General features: G+C 39.6%; 2 protein-coding genes and 1 long non-coding RNA gene across 10 annotated transcripts in view; 1 reads left to right on the top strand and 2 right to left on the bottom strand.

Annotated features, from left to right (window-relative positions):
* Positions 1-12,936, top strand: part of LOC103479974 (disco-interacting protein 2 homolog C) — a 175,521-nt gene extending 162,585 nt beyond the window's left edge. For 5 of the 7 annotated variants that reach the window (XM_017309917.2, XM_017309920.2, XM_017309912.2 and 2 more), the window contains 15 exons: positions 451-531; positions 735-858; positions 1,347-1,468; positions 1,547-1,658; positions 2,087-2,196; positions 3,769-3,899; positions 4,818-4,986; positions 5,067-5,237; positions 6,607-6,636; positions 7,503-7,564; positions 9,704-9,761; positions 9,852-9,926; positions 10,743-10,917; positions 11,632-11,755; positions 12,660-12,936. In XM_017309917.2, the coding sequence (XP_017165406.1) occupies positions 451-531; positions 735-858; positions 1,347-1,468; positions 1,547-1,658; positions 2,087-2,196; positions 3,769-3,899; positions 4,818-4,986; positions 5,067-5,237; positions 6,607-6,636; positions 7,503-7,564; positions 9,704-9,761; positions 9,852-9,926; positions 10,743-10,917; positions 11,632-11,755; positions 12,660-12,912 (1,797 nt within the window). In that variant the 3' untranslated portion in view covers positions 12,913-12,936. The remainder of the gene's footprint in view (positions 1-450; positions 532-734; positions 859-1,346; positions 1,469-1,546; positions 1,659-2,086; positions 2,197-3,768; positions 3,900-4,817; positions 4,987-5,066; positions 5,238-6,606; positions 6,637-7,502; positions 7,565-9,703; positions 9,762-9,851; positions 9,927-10,742; positions 10,918-11,631; positions 11,756-12,659) is intronic. The other 2 variants (XM_017309914.2, XM_017309913.2) reach the window with 1 other exon arrangement.
* LOC145548163 (uncharacterized) lies at positions 3,722-10,778 on the bottom strand. The gene is made up of 2 exons (XR_014084454.1): positions 10,651-10,778; positions 3,722-3,907 (listed from the first exon to the last, which is right to left on the bottom strand). It is a non-coding gene; the product is annotated as an uncharacterized LOC145548163 (long non-coding RNA).
* Positions 12,937-16,358: 3,422 nt separating the features above from the next.
* The window catches only part of zmynd11 (zinc finger, MYND-type containing 11), a 28,037-nt gene continuing 19,709 nt past the window's right edge, over positions 16,359-24,686 (bottom strand). For both annotated transcript variants that reach the window (XM_008434734.3, XM_008434733.3), the window contains 6 exons: positions 23,913-24,031; positions 22,558-22,894; positions 21,611-21,685; positions 20,716-20,994; positions 20,448-20,633; positions 16,359-18,823 (listed from right to left, as the gene is read on the bottom strand). In XM_008434734.3, the coding sequence (XP_008432956.1) occupies positions 18,701-18,823; positions 20,448-20,633; positions 20,716-20,994; positions 21,611-21,685; positions 22,558-22,894; positions 23,913-24,031 (1,119 nt within the window). In that variant the 3' untranslated portion in view covers positions 16,359-18,700. The remainder of the gene's footprint in view (positions 18,824-20,447; positions 20,634-20,715; positions 20,995-21,610; positions 21,686-22,557; positions 22,895-23,912; positions 24,032-24,686) is intronic.

The following is a 24,686-nucleotide window of genomic DNA, read 5'->3' as shown; positions in this document are numbered from 1 at the left end:
GGTTTTCATGTTGTTTCCTTCAGTGGTTCTTGGTGCAGCGCCCCCACAGGTGAGGAGGGGAACAGGTTTGTTTGGTTTGACTCGGAGCAGAGAGAGAGAACAGCAGCAGCTGGAGGTGGAACAAATGTTGCAGTTTTGGTTCTCCATATATTGATTCATCAGGGGAAAAACAACCTTAGAGATGTTAATGTGAGACTCAAAAAGGTTCTGCAAAGATTTGATCGCAATCCCTCCACAGTGACGTAAAACAACCAGTTATCACAAATACTAATGGCATTTTGAAGGGTGATGACTCTTTCTTCTTCTATTGTTAGTTTATGAAGGTTAGTTTGATCTGAAACCCAATAAAATCAATCGATTTCAGAAATCAATTTCTGGTTTGCAGTTTATTTAGAATAGAGACGTTAAATTAATCACTGACGTGGATTTTTTTGTTTGTTTTATTTTTAGTTCCTCTTCCTGTCTGAGGTGTTGCAGTGGAGAGCGCAAACGACTCCGGACCACGTCCTGTACACTCTGCTCAACTCCAGGGTAAAAAATAAAGATGTGAATCTGTCCAGACGCTCAAACATGCATTTATTTAGAGGGCGACATCTGAAAATCATAAGAGAAGTGAAGCAGCAAGACATTTATTTGGACGTTAAATGATTCCACACTGATTTGTTATGTTTCAGTTCCTGCAGCAGAAAATATTTTTATTGAGCGCATGGATCACTTCTCTTTGTGACCTGCAGGGGGCGATAGCCAGCTCTCTGACTTGTGTTCAGCTGCACAAGAGAGCGGAGAAGATCGCTGCCGTTCTGTCAGAACGGGGCCACCTGCAGGACGGAGACCACGTCGCACTCGTTTACCCTCCAGGTGAGTTCAGTGCGTTTCTCCGTTTTGTGCATCAATCAGATATGAGAAAAAGTTTATGTAAAATTAAAAACTGAATCTGTAAAGTGAGATTAATAAATAAAACATTAGATATTCTGCAATAATCCAAACCTCAACAGAAAGTTCAGCTCTTCATGCTTCAAGGAAACCAAAATCAAGGTTTTTCAGTGGCCTAGTCAAAGCCCAGAGTAACATTTAGTTGAGAATAACCTTAATCGTGACAACAAAACCTTCTAAACAATTAGACAAAGTCACACACTGCAAAAACACAAAGTTTTACCAAGTACTTTTAGTCTAGTTTTAGTATAAATATTTTATTACACTGGAAATATAACAAAACTAACTTACAGGTAAATTTTCAGCAAGAACTGTGAGCTTGCAATTCCTTAAAACTGGAGAAAAAATAGTTTTCCACTGGCAGATTATTTCACTCATAACAAGACATCAAGTTAAATAACTTCCTCCTGCAGGTATCGACCTGATCGCTGCGTTTTACGGATGCCTTTACGCCGGCTGCGTCCCGATCACGGTGCGGCCTCCTCACCCGCAGAACATCGCCACCACGCTGCCCACGGTCAAGATGATCGTGGAGGTAAAACTCTGCTTTGACCCGCTAGCCGCTGCAGCGCGCTCTGATTGACGGCGCTTTTCTCTGTGTTCCTGCGTTCAGGTGAGCCGCTCGGTGTGTGTGATGACCACGCAGCTCATCTGCAAGCTGCTGAGGTCCAAAGAGGCGCTGGCGGCCGTGGACGTCCGAACATGGCCGCCCGTCATAGACACAGGTACGCCGCCCGTCGAGGAACTAAACGACAAAATGACTTTTATTTAAGAGAAAATGTAGGACAGAGAACTGAAAGGTTATATAAATGTATTTATGTAAAATTAAAAGCCCTAAATAAGCCATAGGATCCGATGCCGGGTCTACAGTCACACATTTATTTAGTAATGTGGGAAAATAAAAATAGAGAAACTGAGCATCAAGACTGTGAATGTAGCTAAAGTCTGAGGCTAATGCTTCCTGGGTCAAAGGTTAGTCTGAAAAAGCTGCCAAACTGAAGAAAGTCTGACTGCAAAAATATACAGAAACAAACCTTTTTATCAATACTCTCCCAAAACAAAAACCGTTTAATTCTCTTTGCTCTGTTCTGTCTCCAAAGTTAAAACCAGAAACGCTGACAGATTCGTTTCACGGTTGAGTTTTTCCTTCCAGATGATTTGCCAAAGAAGAAGCCCCCCCTGCTGTACAAACCGTCCAACCCCGACACGCTGGCCTACCTGGACTTCAGCGTCTCCACCACCGGCATGCTAGCTGGAGTCAAAGTGAGCACACACACACGCACACACACACACATGTTTGCGTGGCTATCTTTGTGGGGACTTTCCATTGACTTCCATTCATTTCTACGGCCTAAGCTTTACCTTTACCCTTTTCCTAACCCTAACCAACCAAAACTCAATTCACACCTTAGTCCTAACTCTGACCTCTGACCCAAAAACAGGGTCTCACTTGTGGGGACCAATTTCTCCTTGGGGGACCAGGCTTCGGTCCCCCAAGGAGAAATTGGTCCCCACAACATAGTGTCAGGAAAATTATCCCCACAAGGTATTACAAACAAACAAACACACACACACACACACACACACACACACACACACACACACACACACACACGCACACGCAGCAACCAGAGGGTTCAGTTATTTATTCAAACCTGAGTTTTAAAACTTCAAACTACGGCGGGCGATAAATCGATTTTATCAGTTAACTGACATTTTGGTTTTGAAGATGTCCTTTTTGGAGAATCTGTTTTTTTCCTTGGGTTTCTGTAGTTCAGTGATGGCGGCCATCTTGTTTGGCTAGCATGTTTTACAGCTTCTATTTATTTGGAGTTTGAATTCAGGTCAACTCTACAACCAAACATAAAGGCCATTCTAAGCTGTTTTATTTTTTTTTGAGAATGAAGTCATAATAGTACAAAAATAAAGTTGTAATATTAGAAAAATAGATTAATTTACAAGAACTACAATAAAATACATTTTGATTTTTTTTTTTTGACAAAGAATACTTAATATTTTATTGAAAATGCTTAAGAGAGAGACGTGTTCACCCTGAGTGAATTCTAATAACATCCAAATTTCACCTGAAATCTTCCAATAATTTTTATTTAATTTTTATCTGACGGCGCTCTCATCATCACAACAGGAAAGAAACACAAAGCATCATTAGCGAGGGAATCCAGGACAGCAGGAACTAACGCCGCCGTGTTTCCTCTTGTGCGGCTAAATCGCCTGTTGATTGTGATTAATCATGGCGCTTAACGAGCTTAAGTTGATTGATACTTAACGAGCGGATCAATTAGCGCTGCAATGTTAAAACTGGCAACAGAAACCACAGAGGAAGAAACACGAGGATGCTGCTGCAGCCAAAGTTTAGTTATGCTAATCAATACTCTGCATACTCCTTAAAGACCCAGGTGTCCAAAATGTGGTGTGGGGGCCATTTCTGGCCCTAGAACTGATTTTTTATGGCCCTCAACTGCAATTTAAAAATGATACAAATTTGGCCCATAGATGCAGATGGAGAGTTTTAATTTGTAATCAGAGTAAAAATTGTTACCAACATAAAATGTAAAGTAGGTACAACACAAAGTATTCATGTTTTTATAGCCAACTTTTCACAAAAGTCAGAACCAAGTTTATCCAGAGACTTTTACTTTGCTGCACCCAACTCAGCAGCAAGTTGTTGACTTTTGATTTCACAATTTTGGCCCATGTGGCAAAAAGTTTGGACACCCCTGCTTTAAGTTTAACCAAGAGAGACAGAAATATTCAGGAGACTTATCAATTGAATATTTGTAAACTTTGTATTTTCTGCGATTCGATGCGTCTCAGATGTCCCACACCGCCACCAGTGCCTTCTGCCGCTCCATCAAGCTGCAGTGTGAGCTCTACCCGTCCAGAGAGGTCGCCATCTGCCTCGACCCGTACTGCGGCCTGGGCTTCGTCCTCTGGTGCCTTTGCAGGTCAGACACTTACGAACGAAAAAGGGTGAATGCAAGAAAATGTTTAAACAGATCTGACCACGTTCTAAACATCTTTTTCTTATTTATTTTAAATAAAACTGAGCAAAAAGTCAAGTCAATACAAATATCTCGATCTAAATTGGCAATTAGATCAAGATATTTGTATTGAAATAAACCAAAAATGCATCACACGTCTAAATATGCTGTAAACACATGAAAACCACAAAAAACAAATGTGACAGAAGAACGCTGCAAAAGTTAAAATGCTGCAACCTCAGAAATTAGAAGCAAAAATCTGCAAACAACCAAACCAATGTTGCATTTTGCAACCACAGCAAATAGGCACAAAAGGAAAATTACCCACATATAATAAAAACAGCAATAAAAGTAAAAGGGTAAAAGCAAAACAAAAATAAATGTACAAAATACTGGAAATTCACTCCACAAAACATAAGTCCTCCAGGCCACCAGGGGGAGTCGACCACCAAATTTTACAGGACCAGACTCAGTAAATACTGGATGTGATGATTTTTAAAAGTTGGATGTACTTTTTCATCAGCATTAGGAAATAATTGACTCAAAACAAGCTCCTATATCTTGCTGAAAAGTAATATGTGAGTTTTGTCTTATTTCAAATGAACTAAGAAACCAGACCAAAAATACTTGGTAAGATTTTGTGTTTTTGCAGTGCAGTCTTACAGAACCGCTGCAAAGAAAAGGGAGCCGATCATTGAGCCAGGCGGGACTTCCACCGTTCTATCAAGTAGTTTTTGTATTGTGGGTTAAAAAGCGTTAGTTCTTAAAACCGGGCCTTAAACAGTGGCTGCTGCTCAAAAATTAAATGTTTTATTAAATTAGCTCTCCATCTCAGTTTTTGCAGCTTTGTTTTCGATACTGATATTTACTCGGCCTCCTCAGCGTGTACTCAGGTCACCAGTCCATCCTCATCCCTCCGTCCGAGCTGGAGGTGAATCCGGCTCTCTGGTTGTCGGCCGTCAGTCAGTACAAAGTCCGGGACACGTTCTGCTCCTACAGCGTCATGGAGCTGTGCACCAAAGGCCTGGGCCTGCAGACCGACTCCCTCAAGGTAACCTCAGCCTCAGGCTTTCAGCCCCACGAGCCTCTGAGTCTCTCGTCCTGACGTCCGTCCTCCTTCCCGCCCTCCAGTCCAGAGGAGTCGACCTGTCCCGGGTCAGAACCTGCGTGGTGGTAGCGGAGGAGCGGCCCAGGATCGCCCTGACCCAGTCCTTCTCCAAACTCTTCAAAGACCTGGGCCTCCACCCGCGCGCCGTCAGCACGTCGTTCGGCTGCAGGGTCAACCTGGCCATCTGCCTGCAGGTCAGTCACAGATTCTGGGCTTTGTTTTTAGGGCGTCGTGTCACTTTAAATCAACTCAACGTTTACACTCTGCGTGATAATGGCTGCAAACAGATGTGCAATTATACAACTGTGCATCTTCGAGAAGCATTAATAGAGCCTCCTGCACAACCAACAAGAAAGCAGCAAGTGGATTCTGGATGGTAGGTCAACAACAAACACGTGTCTCTTCCAGCAGCCATTGTGCAGCGCATAGAGGGGTAAAACCAGCTGTGTGGTTGCTAGGTAACAGCGTAGTGCCTGGTGATGTGATTCTACATTCCAGAGGTTTTTGAAACGACTCCTTTTCCAGACACCAAAAAACATGAACTAATTACCAAAAAACAGCCGAGTGTTTTTTTTAGTTAATTTTGGAAGAACTAGAAACTGAAACGAAAAACATACAAAGTGCGAATTTTGCATAATAGGTCCCCTTTAAATTAGAAAGGAAATTACAAATAAAGCGAATAAGTTTATTCATGCAATAAATCATTAAAGATCATCGCAGTGACAGAAATAAACATTTGAGATATATTCATATTTCAGCCATCAGAAGAGATGTTGAGATTTTATTCAGGCGTTAGAGCAACAAGCAAACTTTAAAAAAAAAAAAAAAGGTAAGGAAATAAGTGAAATAATCCACCGATAAAAATATCACTCTTTCATCAATATTTAGGAATTACTGACTCGACCAAGCTCATATTTCTTGCTGAAACATTACATGCAAGTTAGTTTTGTCTCACTTTGAGTGCACTAAGATGTCTGCACCAGAAAGTAGACCAAAAATACCTGGTAAAGTTTTGTGTTTTTACAGTGTATATGTGATGATTTTACTAAAAATCGATGGATTCAACAGGCAGAGGAATCCAAGTGAATGGGAGAAAGCGTCAGCTTCTCTTCCATGTTTCTCTCATGTTCAGCTCCATCCATTCGTCCATTTCAAGCTGATCATTCCTGACGCATTCAGCTGTGGCTTACAGCCTGTTCCTAAAACCATCAAGATAAATATTTTACACCTTTTTATAGGAACTTTCAGGTAAACTGGAAACCCCAGATTTGGCCGTTGCCTCCAGCTGCTGCTGCTTAACAGAATTTAAATGAATAAATGAGAAACAGATTAAAACTTTTCCACTTTGAAAGACTAACATCCTACTGAACCACCTTTATTTGAATCTAACTGCTTGTTTTGTTGCTTTTGAGTTTGCATTTTGACTTTCCTCCTCCCTCTTGTTTTGAAGCATAACCCCACCTTCATCTCTCATTCTTTGTTCTGTCTCCGTCCTCCCTCCTCCTTTACTTCCTTTGCTTCCTCTTTCGTTTCCTCCTTGGCCCCGCCTCTCTGCTGCTGCAGCCTCACAGGCTGGGAAAGCTGGCCGACCAGGTAGGGAACCTCCATCAACCCCCTGCCAGCACCGGGTTCATCGGCACCCTCCTATTCCAGCTGACTTTCGGTCAAAAATCAACATAAAACTGAAGGAAATTCCTTATTTTTCACACTTTCTGCAGTTTCTCCCCAAGAAACATTTAAATGTAGAAAGGTTTTGCAAAAGATGATTGATGAAAACAGCCATGTTGAAGCTTCTTCTTGTTAGCCAGCAAATAGCAGCATTTATTTACCAATAAATCCTTAGCGCTTAGCTAGCTAGCAATGTTAGCTTCCAAGTAAAGATGAAGATTTTGATTTTTCTGGTGCCAGTTTTATGAACGAAACACCCTGCTGTGCTTCTATTGTGTGTGTAATTTACTGGCAAATCCAAAAATGTAAATAAATTCTCATTTTGTGGTAAAATCTTGAAGCTAGCATGGTGCTAATGTAGCTTGACAGGGTGGAAATGAGGGATTAGCATCGTGGTTTTATGTCTGGTGATGGATTCTCAACAGAAAGAAATCAGTTGCTGGTCTTTATTCTTTCCTCCATTTTCTCTCCAAACTTTGATTAATCCAAATCTGAAAAACAAATTAAGTTGTTTTGCTTTTGAGTCTCAGTTATCACCTCTACTTCTTCCCTCTTTAATTGAGGCTTTTTGTTTGCATGTGGGTTCAGTGGAATCACGCTTTTCGGTGCCGTATTTATTTTATTTTTGCTTGTTTTGCTCCGTCACCTTCCACTCATCCTGCGGACAGAAAGCTCACCTGAATGCATCCACTGGGAGGAAGTAGCAGTAGTAGTAGTAGAGGTTTTAGTTTAATAGTATTTTTGTGAGTTTTATCTGTTCCTACAGGTTAATTTGACTTTTTGTTTTTCAGGGAACATCAGGCCCCGACCCCACCACTGTGTTCGTAGATATGCGAGCGCTGCGACACGACAGGTGAGGAAATTTTACCTGATTTTTTTGACCAAAGTCCTTTTCCATTGGTTCATTATTTCTAGTTTCTTGTTCTAAATATGGGTGTAAACCACCCGTTCTTTCACAATTATTAATTTATATTGATTATTTGGACATTTCTCAATCTACGATCGATACAATTCGATATCATATGCCAATCTTACACGATGATTTACTTACAAAAACAACTCAAATTTAATTTAACCATATTATTTGTGAGTAATTACATTTATCAGGAATTTAAATCAATAAAAAATATCAAAAATAGATCACCTGTTCAATATAGTCTCAAATTTCTCAAGTTTAAATGAATTTTTAAATTATTATTTTTTTAATAATTTAGAATTATTATATATAATTTAAAAATTATTATTAAGTTATTAATTTATATTGGTTATTTGGACATTTCTCAATCTATGATTGATACAGTTCGATATTATATGCCAATCTTACACAATAATTTACTTACAAAAACAACTCAAATTTATTTGTGAGTAATTACATTTATCAGGAATTTAAATCAATAAAAAATATCAAAAATAGATCACCTGTTCAATATAGTCTCAAATTTCTCAAGTTTAAATCATTTTAAAATAAATATTCTGACTCAATAGATTATTTGTCTACAATATTAAATATATTGAGCTTTAATAAATTCACATAAATATTTTACAGACTTTTAAGCCCTTTTGTAAAAATATACATTAAACTTAACCATCAAAGTTCAAATGTAGTTTTATTGTAAAAAAAAAAAAAAAAAAATCCTTATCCCGGTTAGAATTATCAGTTATTTTCTCCACTTTTGTCCCACAAGAGCATCAATAAGTATCAGTAAATAAAAAAAGAAAAAAGGTTAAATACAGCTACTTTTTGCATTTTAATGAAATAAAATATTTTAAGTCAGTTTAGTCCTGAAGAAGACGGGTCCAGGTGGATTTTCAAGAAAAATATTCCGTTTGTGGCGCCATGAACGCTGCTCTGCTAAACTATTTACTGCCTTAAAAAATTATGACACACGTCTCACATCAATGACGTAAAAAGTTTTAGAAAATACAACACGACCGTTCGGACCGCAAACTTTGAGAACCGTCGGATGTGAATCTGATTTGGATCCACATCAGGAAGTGGTGCAAACATGAATGTTTGGAGGCGAAAAGATGGGAATTAAGAATGTCGTGAGAAAAAATGGGTTTGGTTTGTATTCAGCTTAGAGCAGCTGAAGAAACTGCAAAAACACAAAATCTAACAAAGTATTTTTGTCTAGTTTGTACTGCAAATACCTTAAAAACATTAGATGAGATGAAACTAAACTTACAAGTAACTGTTCAGCAAATATATGAGCTTTTTTTAAGTAATTAATTCCTTAATATTGAAGAAAAAGTTGATTTTTTTTATCTTTTGACCAAATATTTTACTTCACAGGTGGAACTAGACATTTTTTCCATCCATATTAATGAATTATTGACTGAAAACAAGCTGCTTTATCTCGCTGAAAAGTTACTTCTAAGTCAGTTTTGTCTTGTTTTTACTGCACTAAGATATTTGGACCAGAAACTGAACCAAAAATACTCTGTAAGATTGAGGTTTTGTGCAGTAAGAGGTCAATAAGCTGTAATCTGTCTGGATTTGGTCCAGACGTTGATAATCCAGCTGAAGTTCGAACAGTAAAATGTTCCAGACTGAAAACCTGCTGCTGCTGGTTTCCTCCTCAGCGAAGCTCCGCTGGAACCGTCAGGGTGTGATTACATGTAATCACTGTTGATTTAAACAGGCCCGGTTCTTCTTGTTTGGTTTTAATCTGAGGAACCACTTCGGAGGTCAGAGCCGGTACTTTCACCCTGCAGTTTGGATTTAATTTTAGAAGCTGAGGTTTCTGGAAACTGATTGAAATAATCTGATCCCAGAACCGAACCGTCTCCATCGTCACGTAAAAAATCATCTTTTTCAGTCAAAATGACATAAAAATAGTTGAACGTTCAGTAAAGTTTTGTCACTTTTAGCATATGTTCCTGTTTAGAGGCATTTTTTTTATTCTCCATTTGTCATATTTTGATATTTTTAAGCCTCCCAGTCAGAAATATAAGGAGTAATGAATGATTTGTTATTAATGTTGCTGTCCAGGGTCAGGTTAGTGGAGCGGGGTTCGCCACACAGTTTACCGCTGATGGAGTCTGGGAAGGTACGCTCTTCACTACCTTATTAAATAAAAACTCACGTATTACTGTTGGAAACAAACCGATTATATGTTTATCGCTTTATCTAAATGAAGATCCTGCCTGGAGTTCGGATCATCATCGCCAACCCGGAGACCAAGGGGCCGATGGGGGAGTCGCACCTGGGAGAGGTCGGATTTATCTTCGTTTATTTTTAGATTTAAACCTTAAAATGGTGGTTTTGTTTTTCACTGAGGGGAAAAACGGCAAAATGATGGTTTTAATTCAGCCGCATTGAGGAGTTTTTATGCATAATCAGCCTGTTTAAAGGCGGTGTACCTTGGATCACTGTTCTGAAACAATTAATCATAATTAAATGATTAATGAAATAAACGCCAATTATTTAAGTAGTAAATTAATCATTTTTTTGGTTATACAGAGTGAAAAAAGGCCATTTGCTTAAAGAACATAATCAGAGCAGTAGTTAAGCTAAAACTTAACTACTGTTTTAGTTAAGTTAAATATTTTATTAAGTTTTAATAAAATATTATATATTTTATTATATAATAATAAAATAATTTTATTATTATTTTTTAAATAATATCTTATTTAAAATTTAAGATTTTAAATAAACATGTTGACTCCAAACTATCATTAAGTGGACTACCAAAATAAAAGTTTAGACAGGTTCACGGCTTTTATTTTGATAGTCCACTTCTGGGTTTTCAGCAAGTAAATTTGCATAATAGACAAATATTTAACTTCAAATTGTGACATTTATAAATGAATTAATAACAGGGTGAAAATATTACTGACTAAAAAGAACCACCATTGTTTCCTCTTAAATCTGACATTTTTTGTGTAACTTTAAAATGGCTGAACTTCTCAGGAGAAACAAGGAATTCGTGTTATTACCTGAATCATTTAAACCTAGCAAACGGAGCGTTCTGATTGGCTGCTGGTCTCCCTGAGCCCGCCTCCAGCCATCGCTGTGTGTGTGTCTGTAGATCTGGGCGCACAGCGGCCACAACGCCAGCGGTTACTTCACCGTCTACGGAGACGAGGTTCTGCAGTCGGACCATTTCAGCTCCAGGCTCAGCTTCGGCGACACCCAGACGGTTTGGGCCCGAACCGGATACCTGGGCTTCCTGCGGCGGACCGAGCTCACCGACGCCAGCGGAGGTGAGGCTTAGCCTTCAGAGGCGACGGCTCCACTGGAGTCGGGCCGGACAACAAGCACGGCTGAAAAATGTGTCACGATATCAGGGTTTAATATCAGTCGATGTCGATAATTATTGATCTGTTTTCCTGTTTTTAAATATCTGAAACATTCCCTGACCCTTCATGTGTTATCCACAATTTTCACTCCACGTTTTTGTTTTTTTTAATTTTATTTTCAAGCAGTTATGAGGGACGGTGGAGAAACTTTAAACTGCCAGTTACGTTAGAGGTCGTTGCTAGGTAACCGAGGAATGAGTGAGTTGCTAGGCAACCAAAGAGAGAATCAGTTGACTTCACCAACTTTGTTATGACAGGTTGAACGGCTAAAGTCTTTCCTCGGCCTACGTTTCCCAGAATGCCGTGCGGTTCTGGCTCGGAGTTCAGTGAAATTATTGAATATCCTATCAGACGTATTATCTATTGATTTTGTCTATTTTTACTGATTTATTGTCCATCCTGGAGTTGAAATAAACTGTCTTATTATTTAACAAATTCAATTTTTGTCCTATTTTAATTCTATTTCTTAACTCCAAAAGTATTTATGGTGTTAAAATGTGAGAAAAACTAAAGAATCTTTTTAAAAAATGCCTTAGAGTTGAAGTGAACACGCGTGGCAGAAATCATCACGGCGTCCGACCAGTGTGTGTGTGTGTGTGTGTGTGTGTGTGTGTGCAGAGCGGCATGACGCGCTGTATGTGGTCGGCGCTCTGGAGGAGGCCATGGAGCTGAGGGGGATGCGCTACCACCCCATCGACATCGAGACCTCGGTCATCCGGACGCACAAGAGCATCACAGAGTGGTGAGGCCCGCATATCAGTTCACCAGATATGGCGATCAATGATCACCAATAATCAACTTCAGCTCTAAACAGGAGGGCTTTGATTTAAAGGAGCTCAGCGTTTCAGCAGTTTTGCAGTTTTCTAGCCTACTATGCATGGAGAAATGACTCACCATTCAGGAAAACTGCTTATCCGCCATTACAGAAAAAAACTGAAGCGCATTATTTTCACCAAAAACCTGGAAATGGCTGAGATACAAGAGCTGAACATGAAGAAGAAAAAAAAATCTGAAATTTCGGATGCTGATCTGTGGAAATTTTGTAGAAAGAATTTCCGAGTTTGAAAAGATTCAAGGAAAAGCAGAAATTCTGAGATTAATCACATCTTTTCTAGAAGAAACTTTCCAAGTTTCAAAAGTTGTAAATTTTTGACTTTCAAAAAATTTACAAAGTTTTCAAGTTTAATCAAGAAAAATTCTCAGATTAACCTGAAAAATTCTGAATTTTTTTCCTCGCAAATGTTTTAGTTTTGTAACTTGGCTCCTGATGTTTTTTCTAAGATTAATCTAAATATTTCTGAGTTTTGGAGCTCAGAAATTTTTGTCGTTTTTAGAAAATTTCTGGGATTAATTTAAAACTTTTTTCTGGCAAATGTTTTATTCTTGTAGCTAATATAAAAAAGATTTCAGCATTTCAATTTAAAAAGTGGCACTCATAAAACTCTTATTACATCATAGATTACTAAAATAATACTTTGTTGCAACACTAAAATAGATCACTTTGCAAGTTCTTTTTTTTTTTTTTAAGAAAATTTCTAAGATTTTCAATATTTCTGAGGTTTTTTTTTTTCATGCAATTTTCAAAGTTTTTTGTAGAAAATTTCTGAGATTGTCTAAAATTCAGATTTTTTTGTTTGTTTTTGCAGCGCGGTGTTCACGTGGACCAACCTGCTGGTGGTGGTGGTGGAGCTGGACGGCTCGGAGCACGAGGCTCTGGACCTGGTTCCGCTCGTCACCAACGTGGTTCTGGAGGAGCACTACCTGATCGTCGGCGTTGTCGTGGTCGTCGACATCGGCGTCATCCCCATCAACTCCCGCGGCGAGAAGCAGCGCATGCACCTCCGCGACGGCTTCCTGGCCGACCAGCTCGACCCCATCTACGTGGCCTACAACATGTAGCGCCCCCTGGTGGAGGGAGGGAGGGAGGGAGGGAGGAACAGACTTGAACAAACTGAAGTTAGCCCTGCGCTTCGTCTTGCAGGCACTTTTCGTGTCCTCGGAAAAGGGAAGCTGGTTTCTGGCTTCTGCAGCAACATCTGGCGCTCTCTCTCTGTGTTGTTTTTAAATGTCAGAAAGGTCCTGGCTTATTTTTTTGAAAATGATATTTACACAAAAAAACTGAAATATTTTGTGTTTTTTACAGCCATTAAAGTGCGGGGTATGTTTTGATATGAGGGCGGGGGGGTTGAGGGTTTACCAGGAGGTACGTTCATTTCACCTAGGATTTTTATTTTTTTTAACCGACCAGTCGGTCCGTTTCACCAGGTGCTCAAATCCACACAGGCGCAGCCTTTAACTCCGGTTACTATCCGCAAACGGCTCGTATCGTGTAAGTATGTACAAAAAGAAACCGATTTAATTTATTTTCTCTTTTAGAAGTCTATGATTCAAGTTTTTGCTCTTGAATATTTGCTAATATAAAAAGAAATTGTATTATCTCTAGCGACGCAGACTTAAGCATATTATTATAATAAAAATACACAAATATATGATAGATTATATTGCAGATGAAGGTTAATATCTCAGAGGAAAGCAGGTTGATTTGCGATGCTGCGGTTCAGTTTGAAATGTGTCCAGTTTCCAAAAAGAAAGGTCCAAATTTTCAATTTATTGACTTTAAGAGGTTGTTAAATCCTCTAAATGTTATTAATTGCATTTTTGGGTTCAAAATCACGTTTTTGTAAATCAAACTGAACTATATATTTAAATCTAAAACGATAGAATAAGGGGAAAATCTGATTGATTTGAGGCAAAAAAAAAACCTAACGTTTCTGATCAATGCCGATGCCGCCCTCTAGTGGTGACCAGCAGTATCACATGCAGTCTTTTTCTTAACCACCATCTAAATAAACCTTAGAACAAATTAATCTTGCATTCAGGACCACAATTTTATAGAAAACCAATAATTTAGGCTTATTGTTTTTTTTTTCATCTCCGTAAATATTTCTGTTATTTTGGCCTAAAATGTTTCTAGTAAACAATTTTCACCGCAGATTCAGATTCATTTTATTTTGGTAAATTAAAACAAAAATACTTTACAAACAAATAATTACATTTATAAATTGGCTAATTTAGTTGTTCCTGGCCAAATCTGCCTCAGTAAGATAATCTGTGCTCTGATCTTTCCCATTTTGAAGAGTAGCCAAGATGATCCCAAGAGGAATTGTGAGCGAACTCGTTTGTTTTTACTCACCTTTACTGGGATGAAACTGGTCCCAGTTCAGACGGACCAGCAGCAGAGTCGGCCTCGTTTCTGGGTCTCCAGCTGTAAATATGGAACACAGGAGCCGTCATATTTTTCCACGCGGCGGTTCAGGGCTGAAACATGATGTCATGCGTAGAAATCAAAGCGTTTTATCAGAGACCCTTTAACTCATTAAAGAGCTACAGAGAATGTTTCTTTTTTTAAAAAGACAAAGCACTTTCTTCACCGCTTCTCTTTTTCATTTCAGGAAATGTATGTCAAGTTTTTTTTCTAAAATTCAAAAGTTGTGTTGTCATGTCTTTCATTTAAATAAACATTTCAACAATTTTGACACAAATTTAGATGCTGTTCTTATTTAAACCAGAAAAAGTTTTAAAGAATAATTTGAGAATAAGCACACTAATATAAAAAATCATTATTTTAGTATTTCAATTTGCCAAAAGTGGCTCTTATAAAACTCTTATAACATTATAGATTACTAAAATAAGTTGAAACACTAAATAGATCACTTTGCAATTTACCGCTTTAGAAATATAAATCCACATTTAAAATCTTTGTCAGTTTTAAAGATTTTCACATTTAAGGTATAAATTACAAAATAAGGAACGAAACAAAAAGTACATAAAATGTGTTAATTCAGAAATTAACGGAACAGGAAGTTCTTTTATTTTGATATTAGCAGTTTGTGATGCCACGAAACGTGGAAAAGTTTCAGAGCTGAATAGAGGCGAGAAAGAGTAAGTATGGAGGACTAATACTGCCAAAATGAGCAATAAATCTAGTAGTAAATGTCTTAATACATTCCAATTTATTCATTATATGGTGTAACATAAATGGTTATCTTTTTCAACTATTAAGTTTCAATTTTTTATTCTGTATATTTTTTTTTATTTTTTGTCATTTCATTATTTTTCAAAATTTTCCCATTAGCATTTTTTCATTCATTTTCTGACACTTATTTTCTCATGTCCTTTTGACTCTTTCTACATAAACTGACAAATACGGAAGGAGAATACGGGCAGGAATTTGGAGTCGTCTTATCTCCAATTGGTCAACATCAAGTCTCAGCCTATTGCAATAAGCAACTAATCACAGGATAAATAAAAGTTTGACAGTTTTGGCAGGATCAGTCCTCCAAAATTAAATGGAGAACTTGATATTTCAGCCGAGTTCCTTCCTCAGAACAGACCAAAGCAACAGAAAACCTTACAGTAAATGAAGCCGTTTCTTTATAAAAGTGAATTAGTCTCACCTGGAACCGTTTCCCGTCCTGCTGATGTTCCTCCACTTCTCGGTCCAGAAACAGTTTCCTGCTCACTTGTGTCAGTTTCTCATTTTCTCTGGGAGCCATTTTGTCTCCAAGCAGAGTTTTGTCTCAGTTCTACGACGGCGTATCATTGCAGACTAAAAAAAATAAAAGAGTACATTTCTGCCAATATCTCAGATTGAGATTCATTTCACAAATCGAGAAAAAACAAGCTAATGTTTTTCTAGAAAAATGTTGGACTTTTGCTGTTTAGTAAAATTTCTTTGAAAAGTTGAACATTTGCTAATAATTTTTTTTTCTAGAAAAAACAAGGAACGGTTGAAAAGTCACAAATTAATTTTTGTAAATTTCTCAAATCAAAGCAAGAAACATTTTGTAGAATTTTTTGTTTTAATTTTGGAAATTTTTGGTCAATTTGAAAATTTTCAAAATTCAAAAGAAATTTTCACGTACATTTCAGAGATTACCGTAATCTCAAAATTTATTTGGAAAGACTAATTTTCTAGAAAAAAACGGATATTTCTGAATTTCAAAAATCTAAATTTCACATTTGGAAAGTATTTTGGGTTTCAAAATTGAACATTTTCAACCTTTAAAAATCCAATTTTATTTATTTTTTCTTAGAAAATCTCAGATTAACATAGAAAATTCTGATATTTTTCTAGTAAATTTCCCACTTTTGTAGCTCAAAAGTTTCCTTGTTTTTTCTATTTTTGTTGGGTTTTTTTGGCAGAAATTTACTTTTTTTTCCCTACTTCCATACGCCGTCGTACATTTCATCAGCATCATCCACTGTAGCAGGTAAACAGTTTCTGGTGAAGCTGGTTTCAGGTTTTCATCATGAACTCAGAATAAGGAGAACTGAGTCACACCGACTTGTTGATACATTTATTTCCCCCATGTTAGCACATAGAATATATTTATATACATATTGCTAGCTAGAGTGTTGGGAGCATAAAAAAACGTTGCCTCGATTAATGATAGTTTACATGTGAACAGAACAGAAGAGCATGTTCTATAAGAAGCGAAAGCAAAGGAGACGTCACACTGATTTTATTCCTGGTGTTTGTACTTTGAGCACAAGGAGAATTCATGTAATCACACAGTAATATTTACAGAAATACCCTGGAATAAGAGCAGGTAAAGTCCGGATTAAACGACTCACTTCTTCCAGCTCGAAACCTTCCTGGGAAATAAAAATCCTCGTACTGCATTTCTCAGATGAGTGCAAAAACATTTTCTCTTTACATCCGGGGAGGAAAAAAAAAACGGAATAAAAACAAATCCGAAGTGGAGTCACATACTTGATTTCATGCAATAATAAAAAAAAAAAGAAAAGAAAAAGAAATGACATCAAAAAGGTTACAAACACGTATGAAAAGAAGTTAAAAAAAATGTTACAGTTGGATGGATGAATATAAAAATAAACCCGAGGGGGAAAGTAGGTTGTGTAATGTGTAACAAAATGGTGTCGTCAGCAAACGGTGTGAGTTTGGAAGGACAGACTCGTTTATTCAACTTGAAAAACAAAAAAAGCTGAAATATTTTGACTTGATGAAGGTGCAACAAGATAAACGTCACTACGGCTGATATGACAAACGTTGTACATTGTACAAAACTAGAACTAACAGTCATCGAAGATCTCTGAAATTAAACGAAATGTGGATTTAAAGTGGGATTTACTGACGTATTTACACGTAGTGCAACGATGAAACACAAGTCTGCGGGTCGTGGGACTTTCTGAAAGCCTGCGGAGAACTCTGACCAAATATTCTGAGAACATTAAATCCAGAATTTTATTTTTAATTTTAACTAGCTGTGGCTCTTGCATTATTTTTCCATGCAGACAACAACAATAACAATGTTGTTTCTGCGCATTTAATTAACATTCAACAAGAACATCGTCAGAAAAACAAACAGGAACTGAAGAACTTTCCGCCCACGATGCAAAACGTTTCACCGTCTTTTACAAAAAAAATAAAAAATTAGATGAAAACCTGAATAATCTGTGAGGAAAAAGGCAACAGGAAAAATTAAATAGGTAGATTTTTTTTCACTTGATCATCAGTTAAAATAATAAAAAAAAAAAATAATCACAATTTGGCAATTTTATTGCCTCTTTTCCGTATTAAAACACCGACACATCCAATTCAGGCGGGGGATAAATGTTGAACGCTCATGTTTGCATAAAGTTTCGTAACGGTCCATCTCTCCTCGTTTTTCTTCTTGTTTTCGCAAAAAAGAAAAGGAAAAAAAAAAAAAAGAAGAGGGTGAAGCTATCGACATGCATGTTGGCCTCACTGGCAGAAAGGAAAACAGGCACCAACAACAGCAGTGAGAAAGTCTTTAACAAGCGCACACCACGAGAAAAATGACACCGATGACGTTCGCAAAAATATACATTTGATCGTCCAGGCAACGTGTCCGATCTTCTCAGGTAGGTTCAACCCACCGGGCAGAGGGGATTAACCGGGCAATTTTAGATTGTTAAACGAGTAAAAGTGATCAAATTAGTCGACTTTGATAAAATTCTCCAAATTTAGAGCAATCTGTAAACCTTTTCTTTTATCTTCAGACTCATAGAAACAGTCTAGTCAGCCGAGGAGCCAAACTGGTGCATATTTATACCATTTATGATAATATTAATTTAAAATAAGGGGAAGATTTACTTGTCAACTGGCTTTAAAAGTTGACATTTTGACCCTGTTCCCAATGAATGATTGAGGACAATAAAATTTTAGGTAGACATGATAAAAAGGTGCATCCACCGCCATTGATTTATATAAAACAAAAACAAAAAGACCTAACATGACTCTAAAGTCTGTAAGCCGAACCGTTGAAATTCAGTTTGCTACAGATGAAATCAGGACAAAGAAAACAAAACATTTTCTTTTTAAATCCAGGTCATAAAATGTTTTCTATTAATGCTCACTTAAATAGGCGCAACATCAGCATTTCGTTAAAGAAAACAAAACAAAAAACAACAGAACATAAAAATCTCTGCAGTGGAGAAAACTTCACGATTCAGGAGAAAAGAAAAGAAAACGATGGCTACATTAAATAAAACGGGATCACTCGCCACACAGCAGAAACATCCGGTCCAACCAGTTCCCAGGGAGAAACGCCGTGTGTGTGTGTGTGTGTGTGTGTGTGTGTGTGTTGTTCACTGACTGAGGGCGGGAGCCAATGAGGTGCGAGGAGGGGGCGGGGCTTGTTCATCTCTTCCGGCGGCAGGTTCGTTTGTGGTCTGCGTGCCAGTGCTCCTGCTGACACTTGATGGAGCAGTAGGAGGTGTTCCAGCAGCAGTGGTACATGGCCTCCTCTTCACAGTTATAGCACTGAAAAACAGAGCACAGAAAACCGTTGGCTGTGCTTCATTTATTGTTAAAGATACACAGTTGTTGTTTATTTAACCAGCTCAACAACAAACTCAAAGAAGCATGGAGTATTTTAGTTAAAGGTGCAGAATGCAACAAAAACAACCAATCAGAGCCAGGAGGAGGGGCTTAACGCTGCCAATCAAACTCATGTACTCGCTGCTAAATGTCCTAATGGCAGAGAACGGTGGCCATGCTAGCTAGCATTAGCACTCATGCTAGCTGAGCAAGCAGAGAGCAAGAGGGGAGGATGTGCAGCGCCATCCTCGGTTTGGAGGATGATTGACAACGCTAATACCCTGGCGTTGTCAATCATGTCAATCAAAACGAGGAGAGATGGACCGTCCTGGCTCTGATTGGTTGAGAAGGTAGAGAAGCTCGATTTTTCAGATAATCTGTTTCATAAACTATCATAGTGACAGTATCAACAAATAAAAAAATAAAAGATTTTATTAGTTGCAGCTCTAATTAAATAAAGGAGTTTGATTTTTTTTTTTGTTGGAAAGGGAAGCGTAGATCCAACACTTCAAAAGGGTTTTCCTTAATAAAACGGCAACAAAGACAAACTTCGTCCAGCCAACCAATGATAAATTTGCACTTATAAAAGCTAGCAAAGTAGCTAGATACATTAGCAGTTCGTTAGCAGTAGCCTCACATCATAGAACGCAATGAAGATGCGACGTAAACATTTGCCTGACAGAAAAAAAACCCTACATATACAAGATTAAATCGTCCTAACAAGACAAAACTGAAAACCTAACGATGTTTTAAGGCAGCGCGGACACCAGAGGAGGATTCTGTCTGAATGAAACGTCCATCAGGCACAGACCGACCGAAGCGTCCGACGGGCAGCGGACCGACCGAAGCGTCCGACGGGCAGCGGACCGACCGAAGCGTCCGACGGGCAGCGGACCGACCGAAGCGTCCGACGGGCAGATGACCGACCGAAGCGTCCTACGGGCAGCGGACTGACCGAAGCGTCCGACGGGCAGCACACCGACCGAAGCGTCCTACGGGCAGATGACCGACCGAAGCGTCCTACGGGCAGATGACCGACCGAAGCGTCCTACGGGCAGCAGACCGACCGAAGCGTCCTACGGGCAGCGGACCGACCGAAGCGTCTGACGGGCAGCGGACCGACCGAAGCGTCTGACGGGCAGCGGACCGACCGAAGCGTCTGACGGGCAGAACCGACCGAAGCGTCCTACGGGCAGATGACCGACCGAAGCGTCCTACGGGCAGCGGACCGACCGAAGCGTCTGACGGGCAGCGGACCGACCGAAGCGTCCGACGGGCAGAACCGACCGAAGCGTCTGACGGGCAGAACCGACCGAAGCGTCCGACGGGCAGCGGACCGACCGAAGCGTCCGACGGGCAGCGGACCGACCGAAGCGTCCTACGGGCAGCTGACCGACCGAAGCGTCCGACGGGCAGAACCGACCGAAGCGTCCGACGGGCAGCGGACCGACCGAAGCGTCCGACGGGCAGCGGACCGACCGAAGCGTCCTACGGGCAGCTGACCGACCGAAGCGTCCGACGGGCAGCACACCGACCGAAGCGTCCGACCTGCAGCGGACCGACTCACCCACTGCTTCTTCTTGGTCTGGGAGATGAGCTGCTTGTGTTGGGCCACCAGCTTCTTCACCTCCTCCACCAGCTCCTCTTTGCACTTCTCCTTCACCTGTTTGCACTTCCTCTCCATCTCCGCCTGAACTCCGGCCACCGCTTTGCTCACCGCCTGACGTTTCTCCTCCTCCATCTCGGCCCGAAGCTGCAGGAGAAGCACAGAAATCTGCTTTTTAGAGTAAAGAACCGATGGGTTATTTCTGGGAGAGCTTCAGAACCGAGCCGACCTTCTCCAGCGCCTCCCTGACGACGCGCTCCGTCTCCCTCTTGTTGTCGGCCTTCATCATCTCCTTGACCTCGCCGAACACCTTGCTGTACTTCTCGTGGCACATGTTGTGGCACGGCCCCTCGCTGTTGGTCTGCGTGCCGCGGTGCAGCATGCGCGGCGAGCCGCCGCTCGCCTTCTTGGTCTGCGTCGACACCGACAGCTTCTCGGGCGGCGGCGGCGCCGACGACACCGGGATCTCCTGGCTGGAGCTCACCGCCTCCATCTCCGGCTCCGGCTCCTGGAACGAGCGACCCGGTCCGGTTATAGAGCAGAATCAGGGTCAGGTCAGCAGCGTTTTACTCCAACATTTTTCCCGTTTTCTGTTTGTTCTACTTTAAAGTCTTCATTTTGTTATGAAGTCTAAAAAGATTCTTGAAAAATCCATAATAATTTCCCTTTAAATTGTGATTCAGGTTCTCAGCAATATGCTGGACATTAATTAGTCCCAGAAACTAAAATACTGTCATTTTGAAACCATATATTTTCAAACTAAAATATTGATAACGGCTTAAAAATGCAAGTTGTTCCTTTCAAATATCAGGAAATTTTTCTCATGAACAATTAACACTGGAACTGGAAGACATTTTAAATATCGAAATTAAAAATAAAAAAACAAAAAAACCTAAAGGAATAAATAAAATGCAAATAAAAACCAAAGACAACCGAAATAGTAAGTTTATTAAATTTTAAGTGACTGTATATTTAAGTCATACGTTTCCCATTTTAATACAAATTAAATTCTCTGTTCATGTTGGATATTTAATCCCAGCCACAGATTTTTTTTCAGTCTTCTGCAGAAAACCTTTCAGGTCATCAATAAGAGTCGGTTGGTAACAAACGAGCTGCTGACTTACGCTGGCTTCCTCTTTGGGTTCAACGATTAGAGTCCTGCGGCTTTTCTTCGCTTTGGGCTCCTGGCTGCTTTTCAACTGAAAATTACATTAAAAAACAACACATAAATCAACAAGATTATTCTACAGATCCGAGTCGGATCCGAGTCTCGGGTTCTTCCCTGTTTTTTACTCAGTTCTTTATCACAGCAGACAGTTTAACACCAAGCAGCAACTCTGGGTGTTTTAGTAAAAAACATTTTTTCTCCTCTTCATGTTGCTACCACATAGAAAATACTTGTTAGAATTTTCTAGACAGAAAATGTTTTACCAAATTCTATTAATTTGGCTGCATTTTATTATAAATGGACTTAAATTTCTCATTTCTCTTTTAGTAAATAAACTAAAATGAACTCCAACAATCAGATTAGAAGTTAAACTAACAGTCTTGTTGTTTATATCTCTGCTGCCGTTTTCAGTTTTGATGATTCTCAGTTAAATAGTTCAGAGCTGAGCTCAACAATACAGGAAGTAACGCAATATGTCTACAAAGTACTGTTGTTTTACCACATGGTGGCGCTGTTGGATCTGTTTACAGATATTTATAGACATTTGCTTTGCAGTGAGAATTCAGATCAGATCTGTTTTGCTGCTTATTTAGATGCATTACGGTAATGGATTTATGACTCCAGGATCAGTTAAAACAGAAATAAAACTGTTTTTGTTGTCAACAATTAACTGTGACAAATATTACACATAATTATTGACAATTTATCGACCAGTAAACTGTATTATTGTGACAGGACATGGTGAAATCCCTGTTTTGCTGCTTATTTAGATGCATTACGGTAACGGATGTATGACTCCAGGATCAGTTAAAACAGAAATAAAACTGTTTTTAGCAGCAGCAGCAGCTGTATGAGCTAAATATTGATCCTAATTGTTCCATTTATTTCCGTGACCCGACTCACGTGGCGGATCTGCTCGTTGCTGGTGGACGAGATGCTGGACTCGGCTTCGTCCGTCCGCTCCGGTCTCTGCGTCCTCCTGCTGGCCGCCTCCTCTTCGCCCTCTTCTTCCTCCTCTTCCTCCTCCTCGTCTTCCTCCTCGTCCTGCTGCTGCTTCCGCTGGTTCTGGTGCGGCGCAGGGCTGTCCTCCAGCTTTGTCTTCCAGAAGCGGCCCTCCCTCAGGAAGCGCTGGTACACCTCCAGCTCCTCGCACGCCTTCTTCCAGCCGTTGCTGCGCTTCACCTGCAGCTGCTGGACGCTCACCTTGATGTCCTGGATGTTCTCCGACGGGATCCACGCTCTGCACACCGGACCAGAACCAAACACATATGGATCAACGGGACGAGACGAGGAAACACAGCTGGAGATGCACCAATCCGATATTAAGATCTGTATCGATCCCGATATTTTAAAGAGTTTTAATGTTCCAAGATCTATTCAGTCTATTTCTATGCTTTGTGCTCTGAGTGACGTCTTGCTTTATCCTTCATCTTACACTATATTTAAAATTTAAACTCTAAAACAAAGTGTGAAACAAGTAGGAATGTTTTTGGAGCAGCATTTGTGTTTGTGGGGCTATAATTGCTGTGACACACAGTCACATCCATACTGTTACCTAAATATGAGTAATAAATGTACTTTTATCACTAATTCACTTTTATTATTAAAAACACGACAGTCTGTCTGCACTGACTGAACAAATTAAAGTTGTGTTTACGTTTCATCTTTTTTTTTTTTTTAAATGAACCATTTTAAGTCAGTTCAGCTGTTTTTCTGAATTGATTAGGTATCGGCCGATAATAGACGTCAGATATCGGTATCAGAAACACTGGTTCGGTGCTGGATCAGTACCAGAAACACTGGATTGGTGCTGGATCGGCATCAGAAACACTGGATCAGTATCAGAAACACTGGATCGGTATCAGAAACACTGGATCAGTATCAGAAACACTGGATCGGTGCTGGATCGGTACCAGAAACACTGGATCGGTGCTGGATCGGCATCAGAAACACTGGATCAGTATCAGAAACACTGGATTGGTGCTGGATCGGCATCAGAAACACTGGATCAGTATCAGAAACACTGGATTGGTGCTGGATCGGCATCAGAAACACTGTATCGGTGCTGGATCGGCATCAGAAACACTGGATCAGTATCAGAAACACTGGATTGGTGCTGGATCGGCATCAGAAACACTGTATCGGTGCTGGATCGGTACCAGAAACACTGTATCGGTGCTGGATCGGTATCAGAAACACTGGGTTGGTGCTGGATCAGTATCAGAAACACTGGATCGGTGCGTGTCAGCTGCTCTCACCTCTGGTGCTGGTGGCCAAAGAAGCGCACATCCACCTGGTTGTCTTCCCTCTGCAGGACTTTGGCGGGCCAGTACCCGAAGCCCTTCATCTTGGCCCAGACCAGGTCGTGGCTCGGAGTCTGCAGAGGAAACAGAACATCAGAACCTCAGAACCGCTTCTCTGCATCTGAAGCAGCTCGTTTCAAGTATGAATAAATTTTTTTTACCACAACATGAACTTTACGTTTGTACAATGTAGAGCTGCAACTAACGATTATTTTAGTAACTGATTAATTAGACAAAATAATAATAAAAAACAGTGTAAATTTTTAATTTAATCACTTAAGTCTTTTCTATTTAATATTTGAATAACATTCAAATATACAAATAAACAAATAATTTTATTCCATTTCAAAATAGAAAATAAAATTACTTAAAAAGCAGTAACATATAATTCTTTAAGTGAATTTGAACCAAGTAAATATAAAGAAATTCCACTTTTTATCTTAACTTCAAAATGTTTTGGCTTCATTACTGCTCTGAATATGTTGCTTTTTCAGTAAATGGCCCTTTTTGAGTCTGTAAACTCCACTTATTGATTAAAAATCACTAAATTGGTTATTTCAATAATCAATTCATCACAAATAACCATAATCATTACAGTTATTTGTGTCAGAGTTAGTCAAAACATTTTACCCATTTTGATGGATAAAATACCAGTTTTGGCAACATCAATTGGCTGCAGCTGAAGAAACCCAGGAGGGAAAACCAGCAGAAGAAATTATTTTCACCAAG

This window comes from Poecilia reticulata, chromosome 17, assembly GCF_904066995.2.
Source record: "Poecilia reticulata chromosome 17, P_reticulata-male-v2, whole genome shotgun sequence".
NCBI classification, from domain to species: Eukaryota; Metazoa; Chordata; class Actinopteri; order Cyprinodontiformes; family Poeciliidae; genus Poecilia; species Poecilia reticulata.
This window is presented reverse-complemented; position numbering and strand designations above follow the sequence as displayed.